Genomic DNA, 18,481 nt, shown 5'->3' on the forward strand with positions numbered 1-18,481 from the left:
CTTCCCTCTCCCTCCCCCTCCTTCTTCCTCTCTTCCCTTTCCTCTTCTCTCCCCCTTTCCCCTCCCTCCCCTTTATTTTCCCTCCCCCCTTTTTCCTCTCTCCCCTCTTCTCCTCTCTTCCCCCTTCCTCTTCCCTCCCCCCTTTCCTGGTCCCTCTCTGACTTTCTTTTTTAGACAGTGGTACCCATGCATTTGACAGGCTCAGAAGTGTTAATAGAGGGAACTGGGAACAATGCTTTGTAGTGTTTACTCTGCCTACACCTCTCCTAGGAGGCCCTCAACAATATGCCCAAATCAGGTCCGATAACCCCAAATACAGCAAAATCAGCTAAGGGATGGTATCTGGAGAAGGACCAATGGAACTGTCATGTCATCATGCAGTTCCCTCAGCTTCTGGCACTGAGAAGGCTGGGTCCCCAGGAGCAGATTGTCTGTGCCAAGCTTGCCAGGGCTCATAGGGATTCTCTCCACAGCACCTGTGTCTCTGGGGAGATGAAATGCACCTCTCAGCCCTGCCCAGGTACCTGCTGGGGCTGGGAACTAGTGGAGGTCCTCAGGACATCCTTGTGAGAGAAAATCCTGGCCTGTGTTGGGTGTGCCTGTGGGAGTGGGTCCCAGCAGGCTTTGAGTTAGAGTCTGGGGGATGGACAACCTGGCCAGATAACACACATGCCTTCTGGCCTTGGCAGTAACTTGCAGCTGGAGTCCCTGGACCTTCTGGACTGCTTGCAGCCGAAGCTGTGACGTGGGCATTCGGTGGCGCTTCAGGGCAGACACTGCTCCTCCAGCTGCCTTTGGAGGGGCTGAATGCCATGGCCCCAGCATGGAGACTGAGTTCTGCAGCCTGCAGCCCTGTTGGGGTGAGAGCTGCCCATGTCCTGAGTTTGTCTTAAAGACCTTCCAAAGAGAAGCAAGGACAGTCCAGCCCTCCTCCCCAAGCACCCCCATCCCTGAAACTCCTTGAGACTTGGTCCCACAAGAGCCTTGAGGGATCATCCCTAGAGCCCCTCCCCAGCATCCAGCACAGAAGGCTGGGCAGCCCTGCTTGGGTGTGAAGTCTCTGGAGGGGGTAGTATGAGGTTCCTGGCAGGTGTGAGGTGTACCTGGGTGTGTGAGGTACTGGGTGTTAAGAACCTGGAGGTGGTGATGTGAGGTACCTGGTGGGTGTGAAGTATGTAGGTCAATGTACATGGGTATGAGAAACCTGAGGGTGGGAAGTACCTGGGTGGGTATGAGATACCTGGTGGTATGAGGTATGTGGGTGGGTGTAAAGTGCCTGGAGGGGGTGGTGTGAGGTACCTGGTGGGTGTGAAGTATCTAGTGGGTGTCAAGAACCTGGTGGGTGTGACATATGTGGGTTAATGTGAGGTAAATGAGTGGTATGAGTACCTGAGGGTGGGAGGTACCTGGGTGAGGGTGTGAAATACATGGGTGAGTGTGAAGTACCTGGAGAGTGAGATATCTGGGGGTGTGAGGTACCTGAGAGTGTGAACTCTGAGGGCAGAAGGGATGAGGCTCCTGGCCTGCAGTGACCTGAGCCCATTTTCAGGCCCAGGCCAGGAGTGGGGTCCTTGGTCACCATGCTCTGTGCCATGTGGTGGTGGCTACAGGAATCGCACTCAGGGCAGTGGCCCCCACAGCCCTCTGGACTTCTCTACCTGTGGCCTGCAGCCCTGTTCAGGTGAGGCTGTCTTAACAACCTCTGCTATCAGCACCCCTGCCCTTCCCAGGGCCCTCATCACCCCTCGGCACTCTTCTTCCCCTAGCTCTCTCCAGAGTGGAGAGAGGGCTCCTAGACTGATCATTTCTGATCTCCAGGACCAGTGCCTGGAGTGTGTTATGGAGATCAGCAGTGGATGGACTGTGCCCCAGGCCCTGCCTCCTGTGCAGAGTTGGGTGCCCCTAAAGCGGCTAACAGGCTTTGTCAACCTGGCTGCTACTGCCCACCTGGGACACTCCTGCTGGTGAGTGTTCTCAAACTAGCTACCTCGGAACTCCTGGAGTCCTGGCCAGGGCTTAGAGCTAGAGGCAGAGTTGAGGAAGGTAGTTGTAAAGGGCTGCCTGCTCGAGCCGTGCATGTGAGTGGTGCTCTGTGCACTGCATTGGGGGAGCTTCCCAGTGGGGACACAGGCTGCTCTGTGAGAAAGCCAGTTCAAACACTGAGAGAAGCATGCCCCCCACATTGGTAAGGGCAGGAGGGGGTGGTGGGAATGCCTGCGTAGGCTGCCTCAAGGGCTGGTGCCCTTTGCTGGCAGTGCTGGGCCACCTCATTGCTGGTGTGGGAGTAGCAGGGACACTCACTTGTGCAGGGCACATGGCCTCTGTTTTTATGTTCATATAAAGCGTGACTGTGCACAATATAATATTGTAGTACATGTAGTAATGTTGTGTTGTGTACCTTCGAGTTCAGAATCGACCCATAGCTAACCCTCCAATGGGTTTTCACAGGCAGTTAATTGCTTGGGAGATTTCCCATCCTTCTCCCATGTAACACCGAAACGATGTGTAACATTGGCCATAGCTGACCTCCGATGTTTGTCTGGTGTGCAGCACTTTTGTGGAAGGCTGGGAGGACAGGCCTGGGAGGAGGGGATACAGGCCACACTGGCTACAGTGATGGGGTCTCTTGCTGTAGAACAATGTGTGCGTGCCCACTCATGACTGCCCCTGTGTGCACGAGGGGCGCCTGCATGCCCCAGGGAGTACCGTGCTCCGACGCTGTGAGAACTGGTGAGATACTCCTGAAGCTTGGCTTACCAACCCCAGCATTGCTGATCGGTTACCACTTGCTGAGCACAAGGCACTGAGTCTTCCTGCCCCTCCTGAACCACCACCTGGGGCACTGCATCCACCTGTCCTGGACACTGCCCATCACTCTCCCCTCCTCAACCACCTGGTTCATCTTCCAGCACCTGCCTCTCAGGACTGGTCACCAGCTGTAAATCGCGGCCCTGTGCAGAAGGTGAGGAGCAGGGCTCACCAGGACTGCAGCCCTCTCCTCTCCTTCCATAGGAGTCAGGAGGAAGCCTAGGAGGGCAGAGGGGGTGTGGAGTGCTGTTTGTTTTTCCATATTTCCATCTGTCCATTGGCCTGTCATGCTGCCTCTTGCATGCGCACAGCCCTGCCCTCATGGTCACCCTGGACCCCCTGGAGCGAGTGCTCGGCTTCCTGTGGCCCGGCTTGGCGCCACCGCCACCGCTTCTGCCCTGGAGTCCCCAGCGCCTTGCAGTCCCTGGTTCCAAGGCCATCCACGTCACCCTGCAGGGGTCCAGAGGCCGAAGAGAAGCCCTGTGACCAGCCAGACTGCGACAGTGAGTGAGCACCTGGCTACAAGCCTGCCTCTCTTGCTGACAGCAAACCCCTTGGAACTCCTATGTCCCACCCACCCTTGTTTCTCGCCAACCTTCCTGCACCCCCTACACAGTCTCCATGCCCATCTCTGCACCCTCCAGCAGTTTTTTCACTTCCGTCCCTGCAGCCCCTCAGCAGTCCTGCCCCATCTCTGTACCCCCAGCAGTTTATAAACTCATCCTGCACCCCCCTAGCAGTCCCTGCCCCTGTCCCTGCACCCGCCAGCAGTCCTCACCTCTGCACCTCCCAACAGTCCCTGCACACCCCCAGCAACAATCACTGTGCCTTCTGTGTTTTCAGGAGCTGGGGGCTGGGGTCCCTGGGGTCCCTGGTCTCACTGTAGCCGGAGCTGTGGTGTAGGCTTGCGGGTTCGAACCCGTGCATGCGACAACCCCCTGCCGCAGGGTCTGGGGGACTACTGCGAAGGTCCTGGGGCCCAGGCAGAGGCCTGCCAGGACCAGCTTTGTGAAGGTACCCGTGGCTGGGAGAGGGTGTGGGGGGAAGACAGGAAGGAGTCATGCCCACAGCCAATCTGTTTCTCCAGTGGCTGACTGCACTGCTGTCCAAGGGACCGAGTACAGCCTCTGTGGCCCGCCTTGCCCTCGCTCCTGTGACGACTTGGTGGTGAGTCTCTGGCCATCCCTATTCCTGCTCTCAGGCTCTGGAAGGTCATTCTGCAAGGCCTGCTGGTGGACTGGGGCAGATGGCCTTCTCCTGCCCACCAGTGGGGTCTGTTAGCCCACATCTGGTCTGTTCCTTTTGCCAGAGGGACATATATACCTGTGGGTCCCTGACAGCAGGAATCACTAGGCAGCCTCATATTCTCTTAGTGGAATGTTTGCAGAGGAAGGGACATGGACTCATCATGCCATCTTAAATACCATGAGCATTTAGGTGTGTGACATTTGCCTCTTTATAGTTTTGCTTATTTGTGGTGTGCCTCTGTGCCTGTGTACGAGCAGGTGTGCATGGACGTGTGCACACATATGTGTGTCTTTGGATGTATGTGCATGTGTGCATCCATACGTGTGTGCACATATATACATGTGTGTGCATGTATGCCTCTGTGTGCAAGTATTCACGGGTGTGCTGTGGGTGCATCTGTATATGCACATGAGTGCAGGTATATATGGGTGTGTGCAAGTGGATCTATCTGCACATACATGCATATGTGTATGTACTCTGCCTGTGTGTCTGTGCATGTATGTCTGTACATATATACATATGTGTATGTACTCAGTATTTATATCTGCACATATATGCATATGTGTATGTACTCTGCCTGTATGTCTGCACATATATGCGTATGTGTATGCACTCTGCATGTGTGTCTGTACATATACGATATGCATGTGAGTGCATGTGAGCACACGTGTGTGCGTGCCTAGCATGGGCATATATGGGGCTTAGTGTGTGTATACATATTGTGTGTTTGTGGTGTGTGCATCTAGGCTAAGTGGGCAGGCATGTGTGGATGTAGTCACATGGGTGTTTGTGCACATATATGTGTGTATGTGTGCGTGCACAGGCATGTGACTCTGTGCCCTTGTGTGGTGTGAGTGAGTGTACTCTGTGTATGCATACTTATATCCGTGTGTGTGCTTCCACACATGCATTTGTGAGTGTGCATGGGTGTATAGCGTAAGCATATATGGGCATGGTATATGCACACATATGCACATGAATATGCAGGTGGACGTCACTCAGACTTTTACCAGGCACCTCCTTGGGCTTCATGAATATGTTGGCAGCAACCTGACTGGGTCCCTCCTAGTGGAAACTCATAAGTAGAACACAATGGAGTTGTACAAATAGAAAATTTCAGCATGATAGGAGACATGTATGGCACATTGCAAATCTGTGATTGAGAGGAGAGGGTGTCTTGGAGCACTGTGAAAGCTCCAGGCAGTACTGAGAGCGGTGAAAGAGCAGGCGTGTGTTTGGACACCACTCAGGCCTCAGGGGTGCACACTGCCCTGGGGTGGTGTGAGGTGCATGGGGTGTGAGTGTGAAGTTTACCTTTTTATAGTTATATTCACATACACATGCCCCTTTCCAAGCCAGCTGCCTCCAGGGTGTGAGGGGTGCTCTACCCTGCCTGTGTACACATAGGAGTTGAGGCTTACCAGTTATCCCCAGGTGTGTGCTCACCGCTGCTCCTCCCAGGGACTTGGCACAGCAGACGCATGCCACAGGGATGTGCACTTCTGTCTGCCTTTCTGTGAGTTCTGTGACTTTGCAGGTCCCACCTGTGACGAGTTTTCTGCTGACCAGAACCCATTCCTGTCTTCCAGCTGTGCATATGGCATTGTCAGCCAGGCTGTTACTGCCCACCAGGCCAAGTGCTGAGCTCTGATGGGGTCACCTGTGTGCAGCCTGGCCACTGCAGCTGCCTGAACATGCTCACCGGGGAGCGGCACCACGCCCAAGCACGGCTGGCCCAAGCTGATGGCTGCAACTACTGGTGAGCCTGGAGTGAGTGTGGGCCTCAGGTTTCCTTGGCCTCCTCCTGGTCCTGGGGAGAGCAAGAGATTCTGGACCTTGACTAGGGTAGACCTAGGGTGCCAGGGACCTCAGGACTGGCCTCTGAGCAGGAGAGGATGAGCAAGGGAGCAAGTCCAGCCCACACAGGGAACTCTGGACAGAGCAGACTCTGGAGATAAAGAGGGTCAAGGAGAAGGGAATGTGGGAGGCAGGTGAGGGGTTCTGGAGTCACTCATCTACTGCCTGTTTCCTTGTGTCCGCACCCCTGCCAGCACCTGCCTAGAGGGGAAGTTCAACTGCACAGACCTGCCCTGCCCAGGTAGTGCCAGCCTGCAGGGGAGGGGGGAGTACAGAGGGACTGGCCTGTTACTGGAAGGGGTGCTAGCCTGTGGGGATGGGTGTGCCCACAAAGGGGTGGCTGTGCCCTAGAGCCGTCTGCTCCCCTAACAGTGTCTGGGGGCTGGTGCCCATGGTCAGAATGGACGCCTTGCTCACTGCCCTGCCGCGGCCAGAGGAGGACCCGCTCCCGGGCCTGTGCCTGCCCCTCCCCACAGCATGGGGGCACCCCATGCCCTGGGGATACAGGGGCCCACCAAGAACAGGAGTCTTGCCCCAGTGCTGAGCCCTGCCCAGGTGTGGTATCCCCCATCCCCAGACCCGAGTGCCTGCTTTGACCCCTGTATCCATCCCTCCTGGCCCTCCTGAGGTATATGACCCTCTTTCTGACAGAGGATGGAGCCTGGAGCCCGTGGGGATCCTGGTCTCCTTGTGACATGTGTGGGGGGCAGTCCCATAGGAGCAGGACATGCACCCAGCCCCCTCCACCCGAGGGAGGCAGGCCCTGTGCTGGTGCCCACAGGCAGAGCCGCCCCTGTCGGGACAATGCCTCACCATGTACAGGTGAGCTGGGGCCAAGAAGGGCTGCTCCCACTGTCCTTGCTCAGCCGCACAGAGTGGCCCAGTGGGAGGGCTTGTCACTGGCGCTGTGTGCCAGCACTCTCTGTACCCATCCTGCTGCAGACTGTGAGGGTGGCCAGAACCTTGTGCCTTGTGGGCGGTTCTGTCCCCGATCCTGCCAGGACCTGTCCCCAGGAAGTGAGTGCCAGCCAGGCTCCACCAGCTGCCAGCCTGGCTGTGGGTGTCCCTCAGGCCAGCTGGTCCAGGATGGACTTTGTGTGCCACCTTCCCTCTGCCGCTGCCAGTTCCAGCCTGGAGCCATGGGTCAGTTCTCTCCAGCCTTTGCCTTCCTGTCCCGCTTCCTGGGAGCCCAGAAGGATGATTCTCCAACCCTCTGGTCCAGTATAGAGAGAGCTGTATATGGAAGGGCGGGGGTCTGGGCGGTCTGACATTCCACCCTCTCCTTCCATTCAGGTATCCCTGAGAACCACAGCAGGTTGGCAGGGCCTGGGTTTAGCTCCTGGGAGAACTTGGATCCTGGAGAGGTGGTGATGGGGCCATGTGACACCTGGTGAGAACTGGAGCTGGAGGGGTGGCCAGGCACGTGGGGAAGGCTCTGCTGAACTCCACCCTGTCCCTAGCACCTGCGTGGCGGGCAGCCTCCTGTGCAAGGATGTGCCTGGCTGCCCTGGCCCTGGAGTGTGGACATCCTGGGGCCCCTGGGAGGGCTGCAGTATGTCCTGCGGTGGTGGGGAGCAGCTGCGTGCCCGGCACTGTGGCCGCCCACCTTGTCCAGGGCCTGCACGCCAGAGCCGCACTTGCCACACCCAGGTGTGCAAAGGTGAGCACCTTCTGTCAGGTGGGGTCCCTGGGAGGATGACATCTGCCCGGGGGGCCTGTGGGGTGGCACTGAACAGAGGCTAGGCCCTGGGTGCTGACTATGACTCAAGTGTGGAGTTGGGCACTGAGGTGATGCTGCTGTCCTCAGAGGCTGGGTGTCTGGCTGGGCGTCTGTACCGGGAGTGCAAGCCGGGTGAGGGCTGCCCCTTCTCTTGTGCCCACATCACACAGAAGGTAGGCTGCTACTCTGAGGGCTGCGAAGAGGGCTGTCACTGCCCCCTGGGCACTTTCCAGCACCGCCTGGCCTGTGTGCAGGTCAGATCACCCCACACCCAGCCTTCTGTTCCCCCAGCTCCCTGAGCTGTGCTCTGCCTTCTTTCACGGCCCCCTCACCTTTGCAGCTGTCTACACTTTACCCTTCACTCAGACCACTTCATGCAGAGGTCTATGTCCCTTGAGTATCACAGGACAAAGTACCACTCTCCAGATGCACATGTCTCCTCCTGGGCCCCTCCACCCCTCCTTGCCCTTGGCTCTGGTGCTCTGAGCTATGGGTCTTCACTGACCTCCCTCGCCTCCACACCGTTACAGGAAGCTCTACCTTGACTGTCCAGCAGGTAGGTTTTGCCTCTGTTCTTGACGCTGGCTGACTTCCACCCACATTCCCGCTCCTTTAACTGACCAGAGTTGATCTGAGCAGTCCGGCCTCCTTGTCTCAGAGGCACAGTATGTGTAGGCGGGGAGGTGATGCACCAATGAGAGGCTGGGCCAGAGGCAAACTGGGGATCTGACCCCTAAGGGCACATGCTCCTGTACCCATTCTTCTTCTTGTTGTGTACCATCCAGTCGAAACATACTGGTAACTGACCCTTGAGAGGCTTTCAGCGACAATAGATCACGTGGGAGGAGATTGCCCCCACTTCTGCAGCAGAGCAACGGGTGGATTTGAACTGTTTTAAGGGTGCATTTTTCCTGTCTGGTGCTAGGTGGCGTTCTTTCCCTTCCTAACTCTGGGTGCGCTGCCATCTCCATTTCTTGGTTTCTGATAGTAGTTCTTCTGCCCAACTCCTGTGGAGTGCTTCTTCCCTAGCACTAGGGGTGCTCACTCCTGGTCTCTAAGGGTATTTGGCTTCCCCGGAGCCCTGGTGAAGCAATGATTTAAGTGTCTGGCTGCTGGCTGAAAGGTCCGTGGTTCTAACCCACCAGCTGCTCTGTGGTTTCATGTAGCCATTCCTGTGACCTTTTTAGCCTCAAACACCTGTTGGGGTGGTTCTGACTGTCCCCTAGTCTCGCTACCAGCAGGACAGCAGCTCACCCTAGTGGGCTAGCTATGGTTTCCTTTCCTCATCTCTACAGCCCCTTTCCAAATGCTAGGGGACTCTCCTCGACTTTTCTGAGCCTGGGGTGCTCTCTCCTATCCCACACCTCACCAGGCTGTCCTTGTACAGTCCCTTGGACTCCAGACTGTCCTAGTGACTCCTGGTGTAGGAGGACTGGCCACCAACCGAGGCCAATCCACCAGGATGCAAACCCTGTGTCCAGACCAAGTTGGAACCATCAAGGAGAGCCCCAAGTTGCCTCTGAGTCCTCACTTTTCCTACTTTGGGGTGGCAAGCACGAGTTGGGGCCTGTCTGGGCTGATGGTACCATCCCCACAGGAGTGCCCCTGTGAGCTGACTGCATCGCTGCTTCAGGAACTGAGGGCCCTCAGCTCGGACCCTGGGGCTCAGCTACTCCTTTTGGGAGAGGAAGGTCAACCTTTGGGGCCCAGGGATGATCTGGGCTCAGGGCAGACCCTTCATGTGGGTTGCAACCACTGGTGAGGGAGCACAGGGGCTGGGTTGGGCAAGTGGAGAGGGACTAGAGGAGTCACAGCTGATGGGACAGCTAATGAGACACCAGAGCTGGGCTGCACAAGTGAAGTCAGGGCTTAAGGTACAACTAGTTAGGGGTTGCTGTGGCTTTGAGGACACTGATTAGTCTTTCTGCTCCTGACCTCTTCCCAGCTCTTGTGTAAATGGCACACTGACCTGCTCCCAGGATAACTGCCCCACGGCCAGCAGCTTTGGTGCCTGGAGTGCATGGGGCCCGTGCTCAGTCTCCTGTGGGGGGCTGGGGACCCGCAGCCGCAGCCGTCTTTGTGTGAGTCCCTCTCTTCAAGGCCAGGACTGCCTGGGACCACGGCAGGACCTTTCAACCTGCTCCAGCCCAGACTGTCCAGGTGAGAGGCATGTGGGGACTGGAGGGGCAGGTCTGCTAGCCATCAAAAAAACTAGACAAAGACCACCTGGCTCTCATCCTGATTCTGGCTTTGCTGTTGCTGCCTGGCCCTATCTTCCCCTAGCCTCTGGCTTTTTCTCTTGTCCTCACTCACTGACATCAAATTTGAGCCTACTTATAGCTGACCCTCAAGAAGGCTTTCAGAGACTGTAAGTAGCACAGGAGGAGATTCCCACTTTTCTCCTGAGGAGCAGCTGGTGGAGTTGAACTGTCAGAGAGGTGCTACCTTCTGGTCAGCAGTGTAGTCACTGAAGGGCCACCATGGCTCCCTCGTAGTTCCCAAACACGTTTCCTCATAGGCAGCATCAGTGTTCCCTGGAAATCTGTTTTAAATGCAAATTCTTAGCAGGGATTTGAACCTAAACTTAAAGGCTTGCTGCTGCAGGACTAATGGAGGGAGGGCACTGGCCCGAAGGCACCCAAGTGTGACTGATTGCTGAGGCATGGCTTTTTCTTCTACACAGGTGTTGAAGTGAAGCCAACGACAGGTATCCCAGGTAGCACTGGACCACAGGCTCTGGGCTAGCTTCTTCTACCTTGGTCCCGCCTACCTGGGCCCTCTCGCTTCTACCCCATCCCCCACTCCCAACCCCACCTGTTGCATCCTCACTCCAGAGCTGCTCCTGGGGCAGTGGGAGCCCTGTGCTGATTCACCAGGAGGGCCCTCACTCCCACAGCCGCCTGGGGTCCGTGGTCCTCGTGGTCTTCCTGCTCCCGCAGTTGCACAGACCCCACCCGCCCTGCCTGGCGCCACCGTGCCCGCCTCTGCTGGGCCAACTGCACCAGAGCGGACGCTATGCAGGAGCGGCCATGCAACCTCCCCTCGTGCACAGGTGGAAAACAGGGGGAAACAGGCCAAGATCACACTCTGTGCCCCTATCAGTTCCAGACTGGATTCAGAGGAGGGGGCAGCGCACAAACAGGGCAGCAGGAGAGGCTGCAGCATCCCCGTTCCTTCCACAGGGCCACTCCTCTGCCCAGGTCCAGGCTGCATGGCTGGAAACTGCTCCTGGACGGCCTGGGGTCCCTGGGAACCGTGTTCTCGCAGCTGCGGAGTAGGCCAGCAGCGCCGCCTGCGGGCGTACTGGCCACCAGGGCCTGGTGGGCACTGGTGCCCGGACATTCTGTCCGCCTACCAGGAGCGCCGCTTCTGTAACCTGCGTGCTTGCCCAGGTGAGCCCGGTGGCCCTCTGCATCCGCCCACGGTCACCCGTGGATGGAGCAGCCAAGCCCCCGACTTCATAGCAGCGTCCCCATGTGGCAGGACCACGCACCAGACAGAGCCACGCCTTTGACCATGCTCGGACACCACGCCTTTGAGGGCAGGACCGCGCCCCCAGACAGCCACAACCCCCCAGACAGGACCACGGCCTCAGACAGTGCCACGCCTCCGAAGGCAAGACCACGTCCTCATATAACAGGCCACGCCCCAGGCAGTGCCACACCTCCACAGGCCGACCAGCTCCCATAATACTGGCCACGCCCCCGGGCAGTATCACGCCTCCGAAGGCAAGACCACGCCCTCATAATACTGACCACGCCCCAGGCAGTGTCACGCCCCGCAGGCAAGACCACGCCCTCACAACACTGCCCCGCCCCCATGCAATGCCACGCCTCCGCAGGCAAGACCACGCCCCCATGTTAAGAGCTGCTCCTAGAACAACGTCCGCATGAGGCAGAGCCACGTCTCAGCCCCCTTTACCTTCTCTGGCAGTGTCTGGAGGCTGGTCCCGTTGGAGCCCTTGGTCCTTGTGTGACCGAAGCTGCGGTGGGGGCCGATCTCTGAGAAGCCGAAGTTGCTCTAGTCCCCCACCCAAGAATGGGGGTGCCCCCTGTGTTGGGGAACAGCACCACACTCGGCCCTGCAACCCCATGCCCTGCGGTTTGTACCTCTGAGTGATTTGCACCGCTCCCCACCCCCTTGCAGATGCGTGACACCATAGATCTGGATGGGCACAGGTTTCCCTGGCCGATCACCAAGCTGAGACCTCCAGTCTGCATGGCTGTTTCTGGGCCCAGACAGTGGCCCCTACGCCTGCCCTGTGTCCTCTCTCTGCGTGCCCCGCCCCCAAAGTACCCCCCCTCCCCATATTCCATCCCAGGGTCTCTAGACCCTCCCTGGAACCGCTGGCCTGAGCACCCTCAGGAGGGAAGGGCATAGGACAGGGCCTTTGGGCCCTGGTTCAGCCACAGTGACATGTCTCCACCGGCTCAGAGGACGGCTGTCCGGCTGGAATGGAGGTGGTTGTCTGTGCCAACCGCTGCCCTCGTCAATGCTCGGACTTTCAGGAAGGGACTGTGTGCCAGGACCAGGAGGCCTGCCAACATGGCTGCCGCTGCCCTGAGGGTAAGCCTTGTGATGAGGGTTGGGAGGAGGGGTTTGGTTGGCACCAGCTCCTGAATTCTCCCTCCCATACACACAGGGTCTTTGGAGCAGGGAGGCCACTGTGTACCCATCAGTCACTGTGAGTGCACAGATGCCCAGGGCCAGGTCTGGGCCCCAGGCAGCAAACGCCAAGAGGCTTGTAGCACCTGCACATGCCAAGAAGGCCGACTCTCCTGCACCACCCAGCCTTGCCCCCCGCCTGCCCACTGTGCCTGGAGTGGGTGGTCAGCCTGGAGTACTTGCAGCCATTCCTGTGGGCCTGGAGGACAGCAGAGTCGCTTCCGGTGTGACTGGCAGGGCATCTACCCCATGTCCTCTCCCACACAGAGTCCTGCTCCTCCGCTCTGAACCCCTGTCCCCAAGCTGGGCCCTTGCTGGGATAGGTAGAACCCTTGCCTCTCACTGCCTGGTCACCAGGTCCTCCACATCGGGATCCTGGGCACCTGAGTGCCGAGAGGAGCAATCCCAGAGCCAGCCTTGTGTGCAGTCCCCCTGCCCCCCACTGTGTGTACAGAACAGCCGTCTCCGCACCCTGGGAGACCACTGGCTGCAGGAGTCCTGTGAGCAGTGGTGAGGAGGGGTATGGCCTGGAGGGTGGAGCTGGGTCTTGGAGCCTACCCACACCTCTAAGCTGGGTCTTCTTCTCCAGCTCCTGCACCCCAGAAGGCGTGATGTGTGATGACACAGGATGTGCAGGTCAGAGCTGTTGCTCATGGACTCACCTATCCATGTCTAGACCCCTGGCCTCTGCTCCCTGGGGCCTTCTGACCACTGGCCTGTCCTCTCACAGCATCTGACGCCTGGACATCATGGTCCTCGTGGTCCAGCTGCCCAGTGTCCTGTGGAGGTAGCAGTCAAGTTCGCACTCGGGCATGCACATCCTCTGCCTCCATCCCAGGGGGACGGCCCTGTTCAGGTCCAGACTCTGAGGTCCAGTCCTGCGGACAGCAGCCCTGCCCAGGGTTGCCTGAGGTCTGCTCCTGGGGGCCATGGGGACTCTGCTCCCAAAGCTGTGGCCCTGGCCTGGCTTCCCGCTCTGGGGTCTGCCCATGTTTGTTGTCTGAGGCACACCCTACCTGCAATGGCACCTTCCTACACCTGGATACCCGTGCGTGCTACTACAGGCCTTGTCCAGGTGTGTGCTGGGTGATGCTCAGGTGTGCACATGGAGGGGGTGACCAGGTGTGTGCTCAAGAAGGGATCCTACCCAAGTGTGTGCTCGGGAGGGGAGGGGTCCCTGCCCAGATGTGTGCTCAGAAGGGGAGGGGCCCTGCCCAAGTCTGTGCTCTGGAGAGGGCTCCGATTCCCTGCCTTCCCAGCCTCAGACTACACCTGCCCATACTGTGAGACCCCCTCTCCTTTGAGTTGACACCCTGTGGGTGGGTGAAGCACCATCTCCCCCCTTGCATGGGGCAGAGACCCAGAGGTGGAGAAGGTAGGGGAGGGAAAGGAGAGACAGGGTGGGGGTGTCCTTGACCCAGGGGCTGACCCTGAGCCCGACTGCAGAGGCATGCATATGGAGCAGCTGGAGCAGTTGGACCAGGTGCTCATGCAGAGTTCCGGTGCAGCAGAGATACCGCCACCAGGAGCCAGCACCTGGGGCCCTAGAGGATGTGCCCTGCACACAGCTCAACAGCCACTTCCGTCCATGCCCCCTCAGCACCTGCTCTGGTGAGGGCCCTAAGCACAATGCCAGGCCCACCTGAATGGACCTCAGTTGACTGCCACTGCCACCTGCCCTCTGCCTTCTGTTTGCCCTGCCCTCTAACTTTTGTCTTCCGTATTCCCTTGTCTCTGCTCTTTGCACCTGCCCTCTGTCCTCTATCTTCCCTGTTCATCCTGCCCAATGTTTCCCTGTCCCTTGCCACCATGGTTGCTGCCCTTGCTGTCCTGACTTCAGTGTGAAGGTGTCCCCCTTGGCCTTCTGAATTCCTGGTAGCTCCTGTCTTTTTCCTGTGTAGGATCTTGGCTAAGGTTGAAGCCCTGACCTTTGCCCTGACTTCTCTAGGCTCAGCTCCTCCCCCAGGGCAGTGGGTGCAGCTTACCTCCTCTCTGAATATTGCCCCCTGCCTTGCCTTGCCCTCAGGTCCCCCAGTCTTCTCCTCATACCACTGATTGGTGGTTCAATGCTGGTGTTTCTAGAGGAGCTCAGCAGGGGCTGGGTGGGCTCTGCCTGAGGAAACTGGTTGTCCACCTCTTATTTATTCCTCCCTCCTCCCTAGAGGACAGCTGCACACCTCCCTTTGAGTTCAGGGCCTGTGGCTCACCCTGCACTGCCCTCTGTGCCACACGCCTGCAAGGCCAGCTCTGCCAGGACCTGCCTCCTTGCCAGTCTGGCTGCTACTGCCCTGAGGTGAGGGGTTGGCTCACCCTGCCCAGCAGCACATGCCTCCCTGCAGATGCTGGGACCCACCTCCATCCTCCCTCTGCAGGGTTTGCTGGAGCAGGCGGGGGCCTGTGTGCCCCTTGAGCAGTGTCGCTGTGTGCACATTCCGGGAGGGGCTCCAGGTCTGGCCCTGGCCCCTGGGGGCCGTCTGTGGCTTGGCTGTAAGGAGTGGTGAGTGAAGGGCAGTTGTGAGGCTGGGTGTCTGGGGCTCTGCCTGGCCCCAGTCCATCACTGCCCCATCCCACCCATGTCCCTCCCACAGTGAGTGCCAGCGTGGGGAGCTCCAATGTGTCGTTGAGGGCTGTCGAGGTAACTTTGGTCAGAGGGTGCCTGGGAACAGCATTGACTGGACTCTCCGTTTTGCCCGGATGGAGAGGGTCTCTGCACATACACAACACAATGGTCCTTCTAGGTCTTCTGCCACTGAGTGGCTGGTCTGAGTGGACGCCCTGTGGGCCCTGCCTGCCTCCCAGTGCCCTGGCCCCTGCCTCAAGAACTGCCCTTCAGGGGTACTGGGCCCAGGACCCCACTTTAGCCCCCCAGTTGGCTTCAGAGCAGCACCGGTACCGCCTCTGTCTGGATCCTGAGACAGGGCGACACTGGGCTGGCGATCCTCAGCTGTGCACTGCACCCCTCAGCCAGCAGCGTCTCTGCCCTGACCCTCAGGCCTGCTGGGGTAAGGGCCCAGGTTGTGTCTAATGACCACAAGTTGTTTGAATCCAGGGCTACCTGAGGGTGGTCTCAGGGAGGTGGGGATGGTGGTCCCTGGATGCTGACTTCCATTTTGTTTCTCTCAGACCCATGTCAGTGGAGTCCTTGGGGAGCCTGGAGCCCCTGTCAGCTGCCATGTGGTGGGGGTTTCCGTCTACGCTGGAGAGATGCAGGGAGCACCCCTGGAGAAGGCTGCCGGGGGCCTTGGGCTCAGACCGAGGGGTGCAACCTGGCTCCCTGTGCAGGTACCATTTCCGTCTTGAAGAGATGGCTTTTGGGTGCTGCACTGGCCTGTCTGCCAGGAGAACCCTACAGACCTTCCTTCCTCCCCAGGGGTAAGCTGTGCGACACATGGTGCCGAGTTCAGCCTGGGCTGTGCCAACCACTGCCCACGGGCCTGTGCTGACCTCTGGGACCAAGTACAGTGCCTGCAGGGGCCCTGTCGCCCAGGTGGGCTCCACCTCAGCCCTGGGGGTGGTCATGGGGCTCCTCCTGGGAAGGTCTTAGGGCCTAGACGAGGAAGGGGAAAAAACTAGTAGCATGAGGGTTGCTGAGATGTCAGGTCACTCTCAGCACCACCCAGCCCTACGTGCCTATGTGCATGTGGCCTACACAGGGACCCCCCCCCCCAGGGAGACATGATCTTTGGCTGAGTTCTTCCCATGGTGGATGATGCTGGAACCTGTGAGGGTGTCCCCTGAGCCCAGCCTCTCCATTCTTTCACTCCCAGGCTGCCGCTGCCCCACAGGACAGCTGCTCCAGGATGGACACTGTGTGCCCATCTCTTCTTGCCGCTGCAGCCTTCCTGGCCACAATGCCTCTCGGGAGCTGTCCCCAGCTGAGATCTGGCAGCTGGACTGCCAAAACTGGTACTGGATTGCTGGTGCTGAACAGGGCCCAGGGCCAAAGGGCTAAAAGAAACGAGAATGAAGCTGGGGCAAGGAAAGAGGACAGAAGGCATTGGTGGGCAGGGCACACCAGTGGAGGATGGGTCCACTCATGGGTGGGGCAGGTCCATTTGTGTGTAGGGACACATGGATGGGGGATGGGTCCACTTGTGGGCAGGAATAGAGACAGGTCTTAGGTTGTAGGTATGAGGAGCAGAATATGGACATCCTCACCACCTCGGAGCCCATCTTTGCCTCTACTTGGTTCTAGCACCTGTGTCAACGGGTCCCTGACCTGCCCACTCCAGGAGTGTCCTATTCTTGGCCCTTGGTCAGTCTGGAGCAACTGCTCCTCCCCCTGTGGTGGGGGGACCTCTGAGCGGCACCGGAGCTGCCAAGGGAGCACTTTGGGACTATCGTGCCTGGCCCAGGACACAGAGCAGCGACGAGACTGTAACCTTTGGCCCTGCCCTGGTGAGTGTCAGGGATAGGTGCTGCTCCTTCACCCCCACTCCAGCTGGCCCTATCAGAACTGTGAGCCCTGCTCTCTGACTGCCCTGCTAGGCCCTCCAAGGGCAAGTAGATAGACTGGTCAGGCAACCCTGGACAGATGTCAGGAGAACTTGGGTGATGGTCAGGGCTGCCTGAGAAGAAGGTGGAGACAGGGACCACACAGAGGGAGGTCAGGCCTGGAACTTAGTCTGACCTCTTGTGGGGTCTTCTTTATAGCATGCCCTCCAGGGGAAGTGTGGCAGGTGGTGGCCCCCGGGGGGCCTAGGCTCTGCGAACCCACTTGCCGGGAGGTGAATGGCACAGACACTCTGAGGAGCAGCTGCAGTATGGTGCGGGCGGGTTGTGTGTGTCAGCAAGGACATTTCCGCAGCCAGGAGGGGACCTGTGTCCTCCCACATGAGTGTGAGTGCTGGCACCACGGGCGCCCCCACCAGGTGAGACATCTCCTTACTGCACTCCTTGCCTAGATCTTCTTTCCCTCAGTTTGTATCACACCCTTGAAACCTGCCCCCAAATCCCTGGGACTGTGCAAGCAGCTGAGCCTGGCTACAACCCTGGACAGTCCCTCAGACCCAGTCATCCCCCTGGACAGTCCCTCAGGCCACGTCAGCATTGTGACAGTCCTTCAGGTCTAGTCATCATCCTGAACAGCTCCTCAGGTCATGTCATACTCCCGGACAGTCCCTCAGTCCATATCATCACCCTGGACAGTCCCTGAAATCCAGTCCTCACCTTGGACAGTCCCTCAGGCCATGTTATCACCCTGGGCAGGCTTCAAGTCCCCTAGGCCCAGTTATCATCTCCCCAGGTAGTCCTCAGGCCCAGGCTGTATTGCTTACCCTCGCACCACTGGTCCATCCCTTCGAGGCTCCTGCAGCCCTGGCCATGTCCCTGACAAGGCCCCTGGGTTGACTCCGGGAATATGATGCCGCTGTAGAACAGCAGATGCGTGCTGCATTGAAGCCTGTCCCTTGCCTCCCTAGCCTGCATCTGAGTGGCAGGAGGGTTGTGAGAGCTGCCGCTGCCTCTCAGGGAGGAATGTCTGCTCCCAGCACTGTCCCTTGCACACCTGTGGCCAGGTATCACCTTCACCTGTACTATCCTTCCCATGTGGCTCAAGTCCTTTCCTGGCTTCCCTGTGCTGGGGTGTGGGGCTCTCCTGAGAGGGGTGTCCTGTTCTTGCAGAATGAATTGAATACTCAAGAGCCAGGGACCTGCTGCCCCACCTGCCAGCAGCCGACACTGGGTATGGAAACCCTGAAACACCTCTACCTGTCCTCCCCCGCCCCCCCGATCTGGGCCCTGTTCCAGGTCCATGCCTGTCCAGGGAGTCTTTCAGCCTGGCTCACCTGGGATCAGGGATATGGAAATCCCTCATGTCCCCTGCCCACACCTGCCCTCCCTGACTCCCGCCTCACTCTCCTGCACTCTACTCCCCACAGAGGGGCTGGGGGCCTCCTGCCAGCACTTCACAGAGAAGCGCAACCTCACCAAGGGCCCCTGCCACCTGGACCAGGTGGAGGTGAGCTACTGCAGGGGGCACTGCCCATCCAGCACGGATGTCATCCCTGAGGTGAGCTGGTCTGTTCCTACCCCTGCCCCAGGATATCTGAATAAGCATGACACTGCAGAGTCAGCAGGACACCGGCAGAGCTAGCTAAGACTATGAGACTAGAGCCCCAAACCAGGAGAAGGTGGATGGAAGCTCATAAATGGACTGCCCAGACACATGCAGGACAGGCTGGT

At 58.6% G+C, this 18,481-nt stretch overlaps 1 protein-coding gene across 1 annotated transcript in view; it reads left to right on the forward strand.

Moving 5' to 3' along the window:
- SSPO (SCO-spondin) overlaps nucleotides 1–18,481 on the forward strand; it is a 54,777-nt gene that overhangs the window by 35,482 nt on the left and 814 nt on the right. Inside the window, exons 59-98 of the mRNA XM_006887284.1 lie at nucleotides 474–520; nucleotides 690–860; nucleotides 1,550–1,681; nucleotides 1,819–1,964; nucleotides 2,636–2,730; nucleotides 2,910–2,962; nucleotides 3,120–3,311; nucleotides 3,652–3,822; nucleotides 3,896–3,975; nucleotides 5,646–5,815; nucleotides 6,108–6,154; nucleotides 6,286–6,468; nucleotides 6,565–6,735; nucleotides 6,856–7,056; nucleotides 7,207–7,303; nucleotides 7,374–7,573; nucleotides 7,721–7,887; nucleotides 9,231–9,391; nucleotides 9,579–9,793; nucleotides 10,317–10,349; nucleotides 10,530–10,685; nucleotides 10,816–11,025; nucleotides 11,567–11,734; nucleotides 12,068–12,199; nucleotides 12,276–12,522; nucleotides 12,656–12,808; nucleotides 12,888–12,934; nucleotides 13,029–13,373; nucleotides 13,745–13,909; nucleotides 14,461–14,591; nucleotides 14,671–14,795; nucleotides 14,887–14,933; nucleotides 15,037–15,300; nucleotides 15,422–15,580; nucleotides 15,669–15,785; nucleotides 16,066–16,218; nucleotides 16,952–17,169; nucleotides 17,719–17,814; nucleotides 17,921–17,981; nucleotides 18,178–18,308. Of these exons, the coding sequence (XP_006887346.1) occupies nucleotides 474–520; nucleotides 690–860; nucleotides 1,550–1,681; nucleotides 1,819–1,964; nucleotides 2,636–2,730; nucleotides 2,910–2,962; nucleotides 3,120–3,311; nucleotides 3,652–3,822; nucleotides 3,896–3,975; nucleotides 5,646–5,815; nucleotides 6,108–6,154; nucleotides 6,286–6,468; nucleotides 6,565–6,735; nucleotides 6,856–7,056; nucleotides 7,207–7,303; nucleotides 7,374–7,573; nucleotides 7,721–7,887; nucleotides 9,231–9,391; nucleotides 9,579–9,793; nucleotides 10,317–10,349; nucleotides 10,530–10,685; nucleotides 10,816–11,025; nucleotides 11,567–11,734; nucleotides 12,068–12,199; nucleotides 12,276–12,522; nucleotides 12,656–12,808; nucleotides 12,888–12,934; nucleotides 13,029–13,373; nucleotides 13,745–13,909; nucleotides 14,461–14,591; nucleotides 14,671–14,795; nucleotides 14,887–14,933; nucleotides 15,037–15,300; nucleotides 15,422–15,580; nucleotides 15,669–15,785; nucleotides 16,066–16,218; nucleotides 16,952–17,169; nucleotides 17,719–17,814; nucleotides 17,921–17,981; nucleotides 18,178–18,308 (5,857 nt within the window). The remainder of the gene's footprint in view (nucleotides 1–473; nucleotides 521–689; nucleotides 861–1,549; nucleotides 1,682–1,818; nucleotides 1,965–2,635; nucleotides 2,731–2,909; nucleotides 2,963–3,119; nucleotides 3,312–3,651; nucleotides 3,823–3,895; nucleotides 3,976–5,645; nucleotides 5,816–6,107; nucleotides 6,155–6,285; nucleotides 6,469–6,564; nucleotides 6,736–6,855; nucleotides 7,057–7,206; nucleotides 7,304–7,373; nucleotides 7,574–7,720; nucleotides 7,888–9,230; nucleotides 9,392–9,578; nucleotides 9,794–10,316; nucleotides 10,350–10,529; nucleotides 10,686–10,815; nucleotides 11,026–11,566; nucleotides 11,735–12,067; nucleotides 12,200–12,275; nucleotides 12,523–12,655; nucleotides 12,809–12,887; nucleotides 12,935–13,028; nucleotides 13,374–13,744; nucleotides 13,910–14,460; nucleotides 14,592–14,670; nucleotides 14,796–14,886; nucleotides 14,934–15,036; nucleotides 15,301–15,421; nucleotides 15,581–15,668; nucleotides 15,786–16,065; nucleotides 16,219–16,951; nucleotides 17,170–17,718; nucleotides 17,815–17,920; nucleotides 17,982–18,177; nucleotides 18,309–18,481) is intronic.

This window comes from Elephantulus edwardii, unplaced genomic scaffold, assembly GCF_000299155.1.
Source record: "Elephantulus edwardii isolate Elephantulus edwardi_28Jun2011 unplaced genomic scaffold, EleEdw1.0 scaffold00055, whole genome shotgun sequence".
Classification (NCBI taxonomy): Eukaryota; Metazoa; Chordata; class Mammalia; order Macroscelidea; family Macroscelididae; genus Elephantulus; species Elephantulus edwardii.